This window comes from Dreissena polymorpha, chromosome 4, assembly GCF_020536995.1.
Source record: "Dreissena polymorpha isolate Duluth1 chromosome 4, UMN_Dpol_1.0, whole genome shotgun sequence".
Taxonomy (NCBI): Eukaryota; Metazoa; Mollusca; class Bivalvia; order Myida; family Dreissenidae; genus Dreissena; species Dreissena polymorpha.
Genome location: NC_068358.1, coordinates 102,421,629 through 102,439,128, shown reverse-complemented (window position 1 = coordinate 102,439,128; position 17,500 = coordinate 102,421,629). Strand labels below are relative to the sequence as shown.

The 17,500-nt window shown below is 35.8% G+C and overlaps 1 protein-coding gene across 6 annotated transcripts in view; it reads right to left on the bottom strand.

Moving 5' to 3' along the window:
* Positions 1-8,081: 8,081 nt before the first annotated feature.
* LOC127876818 (beta-1,3-galactosyltransferase 1-like) overlaps positions 8,082-17,500 on the bottom strand; it is a 39,218-nt gene continuing 29,799 nt past the window's right edge. For 4 of the 6 annotated variants that reach the window (XM_052422284.1, XM_052422285.1, XM_052422289.1 and 1 more), the window contains 2 exons: positions 16,834-17,500; positions 8,082-9,581 (listed from right to left, as the gene is read on the bottom strand). The exon at positions 16,834-17,500 is cut by the window's right edge and continues 58 nt beyond it. In XM_052422284.1, the coding sequence (XP_052278244.1) occupies positions 8,989-9,581; positions 16,834-17,500 (1,260 nt within the window). In that variant the 3' untranslated portion in view covers positions 8,082-8,988. Of the gene's footprint in view, positions 10,316-12,188; positions 12,707-16,833 lie in introns of those variants that run through there. The other 2 variants (XM_052422286.1, XM_052422287.1) reach the window with 2 other exon arrangements.

Here is a 17,500-nt window from a genome sequence, read left to right as displayed (position 1 = left end):
TTTATTGCACCTTTGTTCATCACAACCCGATTATCTCGTTATGATCGGATCCTGTCCAGACAATTACAAAGAAAATAAGGTGTCATAAACCCAAGGACCTATACTTGGGTCCCTGCATAAACCACATGTTGCAGCCTAGTGTCTGGTAATTAAACACAATTTATGAACCCCTATGTCACCCCCCCCCCCTTTGCCAAATTTTAAAGCCAAAATACTGAACATTTGCTTCAATAATATATATATATATATATATTTATATATATATATCAGTTTAATCATAATAATACAGTGTTTAATAACTATACATAAATTACAAATATCGTGCAATTTGACTGCTACGAAATTGAGGTATTTAACGGGTACCGGCAAATGTAAACTCCGCTATTACGTGTATAGATTTCAAGTACGTTATTTCAGTGTAGGAAACACCATCATGAAAACAAGCAATCACAATAGGGTAAGCAATACTAGCGTTAAATAAATTAAATATATATATATCTTTTGATAATAAAATGCTAGATTTGTATCACTCCTTGTCATTAGTAAAGAGATTTTAATATACATGCAAAGACAGTTCAAGTTGCATAATATGCAGAGTTCTTTTCCGTATGTATGCTAACATTTATTAATATTGTCATTCAATGCAAACAAAATGAAAATCCATTCAATGGAAAAGAAAATGATAATTTTTTTTAGTATTCCGCTTTTTTAGGGCTTTGTTTTACAATTGATTAAATGCATCTCTTACACGTTCGATCGCTGATGAACAACAACAATATCCACACCACTTATAATTGTGATCAAATAAATATATGCTTCAATATTTTTTAAACATCCTCTATAAAAGTCTTACTATAAGAAAGAATACGGCTTATTTATTTGTATTGTTTTGTGGGATTTTCAGTATTTAGTCTACCGATCACGTTCTCTGATGAAAAATACCGCTGCTGTATCAGCAGTATTTTATAAACCGAATATCCAAATTTCATTAGAAAATAATACATTATTAACAATTAGGTAAGTACAAATCTTTTTGTTCATATGTTCTGTCCATTTACATCGTTGAAAAAACATTTTCGAACAAGATTCTGTACTCGTTTACATTCGATACACTCGTTAATCATCGCATGACGTCACACAAGGGAGATAATTAAAAACCGGCAATAACTGAAAGGGATTATTCTAAACCTCGATTCGATAGATTCGATAAAATGAGTGTAAATCAAGAGTTTATTTTTGAATATATATAAGCATTCCTTTTGTTCTAGTACGCAAATTCTCTTTTAAATACGGAAATCATACAATGCAATCAGTTAGAGGCAGTGCCAGTGGGACTGCCAGCGTGCACCATACACCCCGTAACAAAAACAAGTCCTTATAACACGTTAACAAATAAAAAGAAAGGTGACGGTATTCGCTATGCTGTCATTTGCTTTTTCGTCTGTTTTGTTTTCATGTATTTACTTACTGACGTTGAATGTTATTATTAACTACTGCTAAACCTACATAACAAGAGCTGCTGTAATGTCCCGGACTTACTTATTGGTCTTGTGCTCCAGATAGGAGTCTTCAGAGACACATATGTTCCAAAAACTGTATACTGCATTCTGTGCCAGCGTGTTCTGGTATCGCAGTCGTACAGTAGGATGGAAACTACGAGGGACTTGCATATACCTTGTCGTGAAGCTTGTCCACAATCTGCTTAGTCTGCCCAAAGGTGCGATCGCCAAGGCTATTCTTTTTGAGACAGTGCTGCATCAACGTACTTGAAACCAGTCACCTCTTCAAGCTTCTCACCATTCATAGTGATGTCTGCGCTGTTTTTTCTTCATGCTGTTCACCATAAAATTCGACTTCTCCGTGCTAACCTCCATCTCGTATGTTCTGGCTCTTTTAAATTATCTGTTGTTGAGATCGTGGTGTATACTGCTGGTGTCATCCATGAGGCCAATGTAATGAACAAATCTCAAGTTAGAGATGGGTTTGCCACCGACGGAGATGGACGTTTAATGGTATTGAAAGGGTCCCCTACATTATCATCTCAATGAAAAGGTTTAACGGGACGGGGAAGAGCAGACAATCCTGGCAGATGTCCACTTACCACCTGTCCACGAAAAAATACTGCGCCGCTGGAATTTCTTTAGAGTTTTTGATGACTTGCATCATTCATTTGTCCATACTAAACCAACTCAGAACCTGCCATAGACCACCATGTCACACACGGTCGAAACCCTTCTTATAGTCGATGAAGCGAGGGACAAGCTAACGTTGGTATTGCGGATGTTTCCTAATAATTCCTGTGCATTTGAAGAATTGTTCAATTGTTCTTCGCCGAGCTCTGAATCCAACTTGCTCTTCCGCCAGCAGATCCTCGGCCATTTTTCTCAATCGGTTGAGGATGATATGTATCATGATGTGTAGCATGACTTTGTGGGGATGTCTGATGTCGCTGATAATGCTATGGCAGGCTCCTCTCAATCCGTATCATCACAAAAATATCATCATCCAGGCCTATGCACTGCAAAAACGAGGAGCTTGAACAGTTTTATAAAGAGTTAGATCGTGTTGTAGCAAAGCTTCAGAAGAATGGAAATCAATATCGTCCAAGGTGACTGGAACGCTGAGGTTGGACCAGACGCATACCAAAACAGGGGAAGTAGGAAGATTTGGCATAGGAGATACCAGCGGCTGAGAAATTATACTTCTTGAGTATGTTAGTAGCCACCAACTCACACTGGCCGACATGTCGCAGCCACACCAACCGTCCAGAACAGCGACCCGGCATGTCCCAAACGGGATTGCAAACAGCCAGAGTGATTTCATATTGGCGCCGCAACTTTTCAAGTCTAGCATCAACAAGTCGAACAAAAGACTTTTCCTGTCACACACATCGATAGTGACCACGTCTTATTGCTCACCACCATCACGCTGAAGTTAAAGAACAATCGTGTTCGATTTCGCGTGTAGAAACTAAAAAATCCCTGTGGCATTTCAAGCACAGAAAGGTGGCAAATTTTGCAGCCCTGAACATCCAGGTCAGCAAAATCAATACATCAACAACAATACCAAAGAAGTCCTGCAGTCATCGGCAAAAGAAGTTCTTGGGAATGAGAAAAGGAAGAGCAAGCTATAATTGTCGACCGAGATTATAGACATGTGCGACAAAAGGTGAGAGCTTAGGCATGAAAAGTACTATACACTGGACTCTAGATCCGTCTACCAGACAGCGTACCGGGAGGTGAGTTAGCAGAGAGGTCATTGGTGAATGATTTGAGGAGGAATGCATGAACATCGATGAATAGATAATCACAGTAAGTAGTAAGAAGGCCTGCGATATCACAAGACCCTCGCGAAAACTGGTAAGCCAAAGCCCATTATATTAACAGACGCTGACGTAAAACTCCGAACCGAGAGTGCTGCAGTACTGATCAGATTTTCTCATGCTACAGCGACCTCTATAAAGTCCCGCTTCGACCGGCCTCCAGTCTACTTTAGAACGATCCAAGTTAAGAAGCGGACGACGAAAGTCCGTCCTTAGTGAAGACAGATGTGGAGGAAACAGTGTGCGATCTGAATGCAGTGAAATCTCAGCGTCCACATCAGCTCAGTATAAGCTGATTTAGCAGGGAGGGGAGGCAACGACTGCAGTGTTGACGGCACTATGCAAGAAGATCCAGGACGAGAAGAATTTCTGCTACGAGTACCAGGCCCTCTACCGAAAACGGGCAACTTCAAGCTGGGCAATAACTGTGGCACCACCAGTATTAATAAAATTCGATTAATTCCGATCCTTGTGAGCTTACAGTTGCGACTTGATTTCAATGTTTGATTTTGTTAAAAATGATAACACATCTATGTTTTTTAAAGATTTAAAAAACTCCAAAAATGTAATAATTAATAAATCGCTTAATACGTCAGTACCAACCGCGCCGAGATCAAATATGCTTCGCTGCATAGTAATTAGAAATTAGTTTTATATGTAAAACGATGCTTAATTGCTCACGTATTTTCAATAAAATGAATGTTCTATTTATCTTTTAAATCAATGTTTACTTTCATAACGATTTTGTATGAAATGTTGTGGGGTTGCACATTTTGATGGAAATAAATTGTTAAATATTTAAAGAAAATAATCGTACCCAAGGCCACAACACACCGACAGAATGGCAGAACTGGTCCACAATCTAAATTATCTTCTTTATCTTTATCGATGGGTGGCAGATGAAACTACACATTGGACGCATAGTTTTTATGAAAACCTATCACAAAAGGTGGCCAGATAAGTGTTTCCGTTAAAACATATTTTTAGATCGGATGCAAATCGCTTATTGAAACGCTTTTGAGTCCTTTTCCCTGGTAAACCAGAACTCGGTATGATATCTATTGGAGATATCACACAGTCTTGTTCGAACCCGTGACCTTCGGATACATTCGACGGATACACATATCCATTACGCCGCTGAGAAGTCCTTTGCATTAAGACTAAATTATTGCAATATTTAAAGTTTCACTTTGTTTGGCAAATTGTTAATTTATGTTGACATTGTATATATTATTCTGCGTGGTTCACTCACTGTTGCTTGTATTGAAAATAAAATAAACCTATTTTAATTATTAATTCGCTCGCTTGCTCCAAAATTGTTGTGGTCTTACGAAGTTTTTGCGATATAAAGAGTTTACTATTGAGAAATACCAAATGTCTAAGGCATATGAAAAACTGGTCATGGCTCTGTGTGTCAAATCTGACAAACTCAAAGCCTTACTGTATGCTATTTTTATATATCAAGAAAAAATGAATATTCAGCGCAAAGCCCTGCGAACTACCAGTTTTCTCTTGTCTTTTAGATTTATGTAAGCCGCCTAAGTATAAAAGCAAACACACATATATTTGTAATCGAAACACGCGGGCGTTGTTGTCATATGATAAGTTTTGGACATTGTTTATACTTTTTTAACTTGGCTTTTACAAATTGTCAAAGTTTGTTGTTGTTTTTTTCGGTTAGGAAACAGAAAGCCTACCCACCCACGGACGCTAAAAACATCAACAACAATCGAGGATCGAAATTGTATAAGATTGGGGTTCTAGTGCTCGGTTAATTGATATGCCCTTATGACATGTCGGGTATGTTATTACCGCAATATATTTTGCCGGAAGTAAGTGACCACCCTGGGCCACCCTGGAAAAGATTGCGGTTGCGACTTTGCTATAAAGGCAATGGGTGTAGGGAGACCATGTTTTATCGAGTATGTTTTTATTCCTATAGAACTTTATTTACTAAAGCAGTGATACATTTTGGAACGTGATTTCATGTTTCATTTGTTTTCAACTCCACTATTCGATGTAATCTTTTCGGGTTTATTCGAGAAAAGCGGGCGTTCACGTAATACCAGACTGTTCCGAGATAACACGATAACTCTCGCAGTCTTGGGTCGAAGTTTCCAATCTTTGTTATTGATCTTTCATGTGTGAATCCTGTTAATGATTGTGTTCAAAACGTGAAAAAATGCTTGCAATCGATTTTCAGTATCGTCAAAGATTTGTTTTTGAAATTCAAATCCATTTTCAATTCAGGAAGTCTCTTTCAATGAAATTAAGAAACAATATGAATGACATAAAAAGGAAATATTTGTCCGTGGTGAACATAAACATTTGTCTATACAATATAGAAATATGTAATAAATGAATATTAATTTTACAAAAGATAAAAAAATACGTGATGTTATCCTGTCCCGGTCATTTGTCCGAAGAACAGAGTTATTGTCTTCTGCACCGATCCCATACTACTGAATAGAAAGCAGGATGTTATGAAAATAACGTATAGCCGCATTGTGGACAAAAATGGTTTAATGTTTGTGCGTAGTGTCATCCCCGATTAACATGTGCAGTTCGCACAGGCTAACAAGCGACGACACCTTCCGCCTTAACTTGATTTTTGTGCAGAAGTAACTTTAAAAATCAATAAAAAAGGAAAATGGGGACTGCTTATGCTAATCAGGGATGGCAATTTACGTACACGCATTAAGCGCATTTTTCACAGAACGAGGCTTATTTTATAATAATATATAATACAATGTTTATGTAAATATAAATATGTCCGGTGTGGTGGGTGAATGGGAAGTTGTAAAGAACAAAATAATTAAGATAGGTTTCAAAGGTCACATTTCACACATACCTACAGATTATAATAAATGCTCTTTCAGTGTTCATTCTCTTTTTCTGTAGTTTTATTATGTCCAGCGCTACCGCTTTTACTATTCAAACATGCACTTATGCCGGTTAACAAAACAATATAACGGACATGAGGTTGGGCTATTGTTGTGCTGGCCGCATTTTGCAAAAGATCCTTTTTCGTCTGACACGGCTCAAATTTGTATTAAAAATACTAAAGCACTTCTTTTTTTGGAATAGCTGAATATTTTAACCAGCATTCGTTTACAGAAAAAGTAATTAAATCATCGAAAACATATTGACATAAAAATAGTATAGCATATAAATCATGAAGAATTTATGTACATATTAATAAGTGAAAATGTATTGATTTGATTTAGGGGGAATGTTTGAATTTGACATTTATTACTGATAGAATCTGTAAAACTCTTAAAGGGGCCTTTTCACAGATTTTGGCATTTTTTAACTTATTCATTAAATGCTTTATATTGATAATTGTAAACATTGGATCGTAAAAGCTCCAGTAAAAAATCAAGAATAAAATTAAAAAAAGGAAAAGAACATTGCCCGGAGCAGGTTTCGAACCAGTGACCCCTGGAGTCCTGCCAGAGTCCTGAAGTAAAAACGCTTTAGCCTACTGAGCTATTCCGCCGAGTACACGTCCTTCACGTATTTTATACCTTATATAAGCAATCTTCGTAGTTTCACAAAATTTAACGACAAAAACAGAACTCTCCAAATTATTCAATCGTTTCGCGTTGCAACGCTTTATAATTTTTAGGTTTTAAAATTGTCAAAAGATGCATATAATGGCTATATTAGACCATGGTAAATGTTCAGTATTACTGTTTCCTCACAAATATCATAACTAAAACGAAAATTTGCGAATCTGAAACAACTTTTTTCAATTTTGTCAATTTACCAAAGCGTGAAAAGATCCCTTTAATATTGAATTTATTGGACTTCATATTTTCTAGATTTATCTACAACGAATGGTCGTGTGACACACATAGCAATTCAAAGTTCTGTAGGGACATGTCTAAGCGCGGTCAAGACTTGTTTGTCTACTATCGAACTGTTCTCAATATATACCGCATTGTACTGAAACGTGACGTACGAGCGATGTCGATATTTTATCGCTTATAGTGTCAACATAATCATTGATACAAAAGCAAGAATGTGAAATATTGGTTTCTGACAGGAGTGGTTTTATCTCAGGTCGCTTCAGAGTGAAAGGATTCATTGATAACATCCTGAATACAATCTCGATGACCCAATCCCCGAGGTTTACAAGACGGGTGATTTGGATGGCAATCCCGTCGGTAATTGAAACCCGAAATGCCGGTAAATAATAGAGCATTTACAAAGCAATACATAGAAACGAAATAACCATACAGCTTTTTTGTTTCGTAATTATGCATTCATATTCTGGTAAACAGATCTTGTATGGCGTCTAGTTGCGATCTGTTAAAGGGGCCTTTTCACAGATTTTCGCATGTATTGAAGTTTATCATTAAATACTTTATATTGATAAATATAAACATTGTATCTAAATAGCTCCAGTAAAAAAAAACAAGAATAAAATTCAAAAAGGAGAAGAAATGTAACCCTCAACTGGGCTCGAACAACTGACCCCTGGAGTCATGGAGTAAAAGTCTACCGCTTCGACCACTCGGCCATCCGTGCTCATATAATGCACGATGTATTTTATACTTAATATAAGCAATCCTCGTAGTTTCACAAAATATAACGACAGCAACAAAACTCTCCAAATTATTCAATCGTTTCGCGTTGCAACGCTTACTAATTTTCAGTTTTTTTTAATTGTCAAAAGATGCATACAATGGATATTTTAGAGCATGGTAAATGTTCAGTATGACTGTTTCCTCGCAAATATCATAACTAAAAAGAATTTGTGAATCTGAAACAACTTATTTTAATTTTGTCAATTTACCATAATGTGAAAATGCCCCTTTAAACATGTACAATTTAAAATACGCTTTATAATTAAATATCGGATAGTAGACAAGTGCTCACAATTGGTTACAATGGCCGTTTGTGCAAAACTGTAATAGCTCAATGAATCAAGGTTAACATGTGTTGACCCGTATCTCTTCCTTTCCTGACATGACAAATTTAGGCCGTCATCTACGAAGGTCGACCAAGGGTAGAAATTTATAGCATTATGAAAGCTTTAAACTGAATTTTTATAAGCGTACATAGTAAACCCAATTATAAAATGCCATTAACTTGTGTTAATGAATCTTCGCACTTATTTACTGTATAAACCGTATATAACACTAGTCTGAACAGTTTTTGTTTAAACATAAAACATGTACAAATTGTAGCGTCTAAACATATTTCATTGTTTACTACACGGCCATTATTTAGCAAATTGAAACAATAAATACCTCATATATTATGGAAGCATACAAATAGAATAGAACCAAAGAAATTGTATAAAACACAATAAGAAACTATTGCATCGTTAAAATTGTTTTAGATAATTAGAAATAAATGAACCATTGTTTATTTATTAAATGGAAAAAAAGTAGCGCATGACATAACATTAATACATGCACCGTTTGATGAGAACCTTATCGAAACATCACTTGCGTTTTTTTTTTAAGTTTTAGTTATCAATGCGCATTAGATCGTGGGTTATAAACTGACCTTGAGAAATTGTGTCGAAGAACATATTTCAACTAACTCAAATAATGTCATTTCAGCATTTGTTTAGTCATTCAAAGATCAAGTGACAAACCGGTGTGTAAACGTAGAAACAATGATAATTTTCATATGACATAATTCGAGTATTACTACGTCTTTGTGGTATTGAGGTTTTTTAACAATAGATTATTTGAGTATTTTTTTACCAAAGCAATATTTTGGTTTATTGCCCGAAACCACAGTCTGTCCATCACGCCATCTGAATTTGCATTCGCAACAAACATGTCACACGTAACGTTCGAGTTGAAACATTCAATAGCCTTGTTTTCATTGAGATTCAAATTTGGTAATGTTTCAAACTTAACGCCGCCGACTTTGTCGACGAGAAGCCCAAACAGATATACATCATCAATCCAGAAAAACGGCGTTGTTCTTGAAGCCTCATACAAAGAAGAAATGAGATCACCGGTCAAAATCACAAAATAGCCATTACAGTACGTTACCGGGTAGTGTTTCATGTTTGGAAATAAGCTGGCATCTATTTTCCATTTCCCCTTCTCTCGTTGGATTTCGCTGGTGCCATTTTGTCGCACTGGGCACCAAATATGTTTCTGCTTATTGAAAACGTTTGTGTCAATCTTTTCAAACATTTTAAACACATTAAGAAACACATCGTCGTCAGTTTTAACAACGTATTTTGCATGACTACAATATTCAGACACCCACCGGAATCCTAGAACACCTTTATGTGTAAGATTTCTATACGAGTCCATAAAGTTGCCTTGTATGATGTCTTTGTGCATTACGCTTTCGTGCTCAATAAGTACTTGTGTTGAGTCTTTTTCCGGTTGCCCAACCAGGAAAGCTATTCGTATGGTGTGGTTTCGAAAAATCCGGTGGTTCGCCCAGGTTTCCCTGATGGAGGCGCGCCGGAGGAAGTTTTCAGTAGCCGTATGCACGAGCACCACAAACGACATGTTGAGGCTCGAACTGCAAAGATGCTCATTGTTGATAAGGAATGTGTTGTTGGCTAGCGTTAGTGGGTACGTTGGCAGTGGCATATTTACAGTAAAGTCTCTGCCGTTAGTTGCAGAAGTTAATGGCAATGCGGAACTCTTTTGCGGCTCCGGTCTGTATGTGAATAACAACCGCCCTCCCCGATCGTCATTGAGAAAATGGGCCGAATCTTTCAAGCGGAAGGCTACAAAGACCTCTCCGTCGTCTTGCTCGATAAGGATGGCGTCTTTTGTGTCCTGTTTGAGTTTGTTCAGGTCTATCTGCATATCGTCGAGTCTTGTTAGGAAGGTCGGTGGTTTCGCGGGACTGAACAGCGTCGTTCCGACAAAAAATATTATCAAAACAATGACAATCGCGGACGTAAGGGTAATCTCCTTGCGCTGAAACTGTTTCCAAACCATCCGAATTATTGATCGAGGAAAGGACAGAGACGCCATGGCAAGATTGTCTTCAACTCAGCTGTGAAAAAAGAAAAAAGTTTGTGAATGACATGGATTCGAAACAAACATAATTATACTTAATAGCCTGGATATATCAATTTGTTTATACTTAAGATTTAGATTCTATTAGAAAACAAATAAACATTAAAGTTTGCTATCGTCGTCATTTGTAAACAAGTGCCTTTCAAATTTCGCTTCAACCTAGCGATTCGGTATCAGACAATGTGTAAATATTTAAACAATTGCAGATTAAATTCGTTTACAATGGAACATAAGCAATTAAAAATATGGAATATTAAGAAGTTGATACTGAAGAAGTACTTCTTAATAAAAGGTTAAATATTCATTCAACCATTAAATTGCCTACTTTTTTTAAACGTAAAGAAGATGATATCATGATTCGTGATTAGAATATTTCAACTACATCTGTTGTGTATTGATGGTATAAACAGAATTGCATTGATCGAGGTTTTCAAGACAGAATAAAAATCAGTTTTAATTGAAATTTACGGCTGTCTGAACTGGCCTCATTTTATCTTTATCATGCTCTCCAGCCATTTTGTTTTGTGTGCTTTTACAAAAGAGTACCATTTTCAGAAACATGATACCAGGTTTATGTTTATAAAAGATGAGGTGACAAATATTTGATTTTCACAAAAATTCCCCGCCATGGATCGTTGTTTGCGTTTTCTAAAGACTCGCTATAATAGAAACTTGATTCAATATTATGTTATTAGGTTGACCCAACAAAATGCAACTAACTAAAAATATCAGTTTCTCTTAACTAATGGCAGTTTTGGGTTAAATACTATAACAATACGCGTATTGTGTAGTGTAGAAAAACGCACCTGTCTCTAGCAAATAATTTGATATTGAAGTCAGACTTGTCCCCTAGTTCAAAAAGAAGTTGAAAGAAACTTGGAAAGCTATGTAAGCGTGTTTTTCAAATACTTTGTAAGATATCAATTTTCATAGATTTGATATTAAAATGTAGGTTAAACATTGCACTGGTTAAGAATACTCAATAATAATAATAGTAATAATAGTGACAAAACAATAAAAAATATAATTAAAAAAATAAATAATAATAATAATTATTATTATTATTAGAAGAAATCATATTAATAAAAACAATAACAATAATTATGATAATAATAAAAAACACATAATACTGCTACTACTACTACTATTACTTATACTACTACTACTACTACTACTACTACTACTACTACTACTACTACTACTACTACTACTACTTCTGCTGCTGCTGCTATTACTACGTCTACTACTACAACTACTACTATTACCACTACTACTTCTACTACTACTACTACTACTACTACTACTACTACTACTACTACTACTACTTCTACTACTACTACTGCTACTACTACTGCTACTACTACTACTACTACTACTACTACTACTACTACTTCTACTTCTACTACTACTACTACTACTACTACTACTACTACTACTACTACTACTACCACTACTATTACTTATACTACTGCTGCTGCTGCTGCTGCTGCTACTGCTACTGCTACTACTACTACTACTACTACTACTACTACTACTACTATTACTTCTACTTCTACTACTACTACTACTACTACTACTACAACTACTACTACTACTACTACTACTACTACTACTACTACTACTACTACTTAAACTGCTGCTGCTACTGCTACTGCTACTGCTACTACTACTACTACTACTACTACTACTACTACTACTACTACTACTACATAACACTTGTTTTTTAGTAGTTAGTCTATGGATACTTTTGACTCTAAAAATCGACAATAACAAAACTAATTGAAAGGTTTATGAATCGTGCCTTATTTGTAATGTCCTTATTTGTGTTGCGTTAAATGAAAACGTTTTACCTCATTTATCACTTTCCCATACTTAACGAGTCAAGTACATCCAGTCTAATTTCAGTCGTGCACCACATTATATTTTCCCAAATTATTCCTCTTACACGAAAAACTGATGAATTTCTTTACGCATAAAGCCCCGATATTAGCGTTGCCCACATGGCTATTGGCCCGTTTATAACTATTACTCTATCAACTGAACTGGCTGGATTTAGTGATAAAATCCGGCAACGCAGTGTTTGATATTTTTACAACAGAGATATCTGACCGTGTGTCAACTTTGAACAGTGATAAGAAAATAGAAATGTCACAATTAAGACACTGCGTATATGTTATTATTAACATTTTCATATTTCATACATCCGGTACGTCCATTTGATTTAACAATTTCCACAAAACACGCTTTCTTTACAAAGTTGTTATCCTTAAAACTAATTTGATCCTACGTACATTAAAGCAGTTATATATGAGTGTAATGTCAACATTTGATTTTCGCAATAATCAACCTAACTCTGCCATCGAGCGAGAAATAAATGAAATCAGCCAACCATCACTTAATGGTACATGAAATCAAATGCTGTTTACACACTCGCGTTTCAAAATGTTAACCCATTTATGCCTAGTGGACTCTCCCATCCTTCTAAATTGAAACAATGTATTTCCAAAATTAGGGATGTATAGTATACTTATTTCTATATTTAGAATATTTCTTACAGAAATTCCTTTAAAGCGGGTATATACGATTTTTATATGTGCTGAATTGTAAAATATTGATACAAATATGTTATAATAACACACAATATGCAAGAAAAATGAAACATTTAAGACGAATTTCATAAAATACAGCAAATACAAATTAGCGCCCCGAGCCGGTTGTGACGAAGATAATTCGTAATTATTTTCCTACAATAACCGATGCATTCGTCTTTTTAGTAAGTGTTCGTGTGTCGTATGAATCGATATCGCTGCAGGAATTTCAAATGAACCGTTAAACTAAATTTAGATTCACATTGTACATGCATGATATACATGCTGGCGAATTCGGCTGTACAGCCTTTTTCGATTTCAGAATTAAATATCTGGCTTATTTAGCATTTTTCGACACATGTTCTTCTTTACTTTTATTTTAGTTTATATTGAAATATATGTATAACAAGTTTTTTACACATTTTATATTTATTAACAAATATTTGACAAGATCGTATATACCCGCTTTAAACAAACAGCATAGACCCTGATGAGACACCGCATCATGAGGCGTCTCGTCTACGCTGTTTGCCAATGCCTTTTTTCTAGACGCTTGGCATAAATGGGTTAAGTTCATGCCGATACCGACACGTTAAGTCTCATTCTTTGCATAAACCGAAATTACGTCTATTTGTCGTATGATTAAATCAGTACAGAAGTAGTGAGGATTGCGAAACATTGTGCATGTCGTACATAAATGCATTTTTTACAGTGCAGCAGAACATTATTTGCAATTACTACATAAAAACTCTTATGTCATTAATGTGTTGATGCTACTTGTTTTTATTTTTTTATCATTTTTTGTTTCATAAACGTTTTTGTTCTATCTGAAAGAAAAAATAATACGATCATATAAACTTGCTGTACAAAAATATATTATAAAATTGTGTTATTATTATAATTTTCGAAGAAAAATTGACGGGTTTAAGTGAGTGATCAAATTGTATGTCACGACATACGAGTAAATTTACCACACCTCAGGCTTGCGTTTTGATAAACTTTGGCTCTATGGTTATCAGTTGAAATGTCACTTCTCTACCACTCTGAAATTATCCAGGCAAACCGTTATCTAGCAAATAACCAAAAGTGTCATCTAACATCAATACAGCTTCTTGCAAATCAATCATACTTGAATTTATATAATCTAGCAAACACACACCACTTGACCTAATTTTAAAATTGACATCGATCTGCACAAGTACTTTATCTAGAAGGTTCATATTTCTTGATTAACCCAAAAATACGTTTTTCACCAAATATCAATATCGGTTGCAACACGCCTTTGCTTATTGTATAATTGGGCCGTGCTCTGTGAAAAAGGGTTGTGATGCATGTGCATAAAGTGTCGTCCCAGATTAGCCTGTTCAGTCCGCTCATGCTTATCAGGGAAGACACTTTGAGCCTTAACTAGATTTTTGCTAAGGAGAGACTTTCTTTAAACAGAAAATACCATAAAAGCGGAAAGTGTCGTCTGCAGTCCGCACAGGCTAATCAGGGACGACACTTTCCGCCTAAACTTGACTTTCGGTAAGGATGAACTTCCTTGGAACTAAAAATACCATAAAAGTGGAAAGCGTCGTCCCTGATTATCCTGTGCGGATGGCACAGGCTAATCTGGGACGACACTTTACGCATATGCATTAAGCCCAGTTTTCTCAGAACGCGACTCAATTCTTCAAATTATTCAAGTTTCGATACTAAGAAAAATGCGGTATTATTATCTACCTTGATAACCAGTATTTGCTGTATTCTGTTTCAACTTTATGTACAAGTACCTGATTTTGGCACTCACAGCACTGGTATGAATCGTCAAGACAGTGAAGATTACAGAATATGGTTACTTTCTGATTTATCTCAAGGTTTTACCATTTTATTTTATGCTCTCCTGTGGTTTATAGAGAAATGTCAGTGAAAAACAACTGATATTTCACTGTTTTAAAAAGTGTAAAAGAACAGTGAAAAGTATCGATTTTTTTCACTGTTTGACTGTGAAATGACGTCATTTTTCGACGATATGACGTCATAAATACAGCATAATCATCCAGTTAAACTCTTTTACAACGTAAATTAACGGTGAAAAAAAACATAAAATAAAAAGAAAATGTGTTGGATTCGGTGGAATATCGATTTTATTTCACTCGTGATCATTAAGAAAAAAACATATTTTATAGGATCACTTGTGCAATAAAATCGATATTCCATCGAATCCAACAAATATCCTCCATCTATTCGGCATACCCCTAAAACGCCAATTTATCTTAAGTGTTGTGCGTACAATGCAGGGCAAAATATTAAGTATTCCGTAGTTGAGAATTAATAACCTAGTATAAACTTACAAAGATAAAAGTTGTAGCATTTTGACATGGGATTTTATCATGAAATTAAGTGGGCATTTTTGAATGGTAATGTTAAATCTTTAACTCATAAGGGTTGTTAACAGAAAAGGCCTGCAATATCGTCGACACATTCATGCATATTTACCGACTAATTGCATTGTCATGATTGATTATTACAAAAAGAAAAAAAAGGTGACACATGATTTTACCATCATGTTGTATTATGTTTGAAATAATTTTATAATCAGTTGAAAAATGTGTTGACCCGTATCTCTTCCTTTCCTGACATGGCAAATTTAGGCCGTCATCTACGAAGGTCGACAAAGGGTAGAAATTTATAGCATTATGAAAGCTTTAAACTGAATTTTTATAAGCGTACATAGTAAAACCAATTATAAAATGCCATTAACTCGTGATAAATGAATCTTTGCACTGATTTACTGTATAAACCGTTTATAACACTAGTCTGAACAGTTTTTGTTTGAACATAAAACATGTACAAATTGTAGCGTCTAAACATATTTCATTGTTTACTACACGGCCATTATTTAGCAAATTGAAACAATAAATACCTCATATATTATGGAAGCATACAAATAGAATAGAACCATAGAAATTGTATAAAACACAATAAGAAACTACTGCATTGTTAAAATTGATTTAGATAATTAGAAATAAATGAACCATTATTTATTTACTAAATGGAAAAAGTAGCGCATGACATAACGTTAATACATGCACCGTTTGATGAGAACCTTATCGAAACATCACTTGCGTTTTGTTTTTAAGTTTTAGTTTTCAATGCGCATTAGATCGTGGGTTATAAACTGACCTTGAGAAATTGTGTCGAAGAACATATTTCAACTAACTCAAATAATGTCATTTCAGCATTTGTTTAATCATTTAACGATCAAGTGACAAACTAGTTTGTAAACGTAGAAACAATGATAATTTTGATATGACATAATTCGAGTATTACTACGTCTTTGTGGTATTGAGGTTTTTTAACAATAGATTATTTGAGTATTTTTTTACCAAAGCAATATTTTGGTTTATTGCCCGAAACCACAGTCTGTCCATCACGCCATCTGAATGTGCATTCGCAACAAACATGTCACACGTAACGTTCGAGTTGAAACATTCAATAGCCTTGTTTTCATTGAGATTCAAATTTGGTAATGTTTCAAACTTAACGCCGCCGACTTTGTCGACGAGAAGCCCAAAAAGATATACATCATCAATCCAGAAAAACGGCGTTGTTCTTGAAGCCTCATACAAAGAAGAAATGAGATCACCGGTCAAAATCACAAAATAGCCATTACAGTACGTTACCGGGTAGTGTTTCATGTTTGGAAATAAGCTGGCATCTATTTTCCATTTCCCCGTCTCTCGTTGGATTGCGCTGGTGCCATTTTGTCGCACTGGACACCAAATATGTTTCTGCTTATTGAAAACGTTTGTGTCAATCTTTTCGAACATTTTAAACACATTAAGAAACACATCGTCGTCAGTTTTAACAACGTATTTTGCATGACTACAATATTCAGACACCCACCGTAATCCTAGAACACCTTTATGTGTAAGATTTCTATACGAGTCCATAAAGTTGCCTTGTATGATGTCTTTGTGCATTACGCTTTCGTGCTCAATAAGGACTTGTGTTGAGTCTTTTTCCGGTCGCCCAACCAGGAAAGCTATCCGTATGGTGTGGTTTCGAAACATCCGGTGGTTCGCCCAGGTTTCCCTGATGGAGGCGCGCCGGAGGAAGTTGTCAGTAGCCGTATGCACGAGCACCACAAACGACATGTTGAGGCTCGAACTGCAAAGCTGCTCATTGTTGATAAGGAATGTGTTGTTGGCTAGCGTTAGTGGGTACGTTGGCAGTGGCATGTTTACAGTAAAGTCTCTGCCGTTAGTTGCAGAAGTTAATGGCAATGCGGAACTCTTTTGCGGCTCCGGTCTGTATGTGAATAACAACCGCCCTCCCCGATTGTCATTGAGAAAATCTTTCAAGCGGAAGGCTACAAAGACCTCTCCGTCGTCTTGCTCGATAAGGATGGCGTCTTTTGTGTCCTGTTTGAGTTTGTTCAGGTCTATCTGCATATCGTCGAGTCTTGTTAGGAAGGTCGGTGGTTTCGCGGGACTGAACAGCGTCGTTCCGACAAAAAATATTATCAAAACAATGACAATCGCGGACGTAAGGGTAATCTCCTTGCGCTGAAACTGTTTCCAAACCAT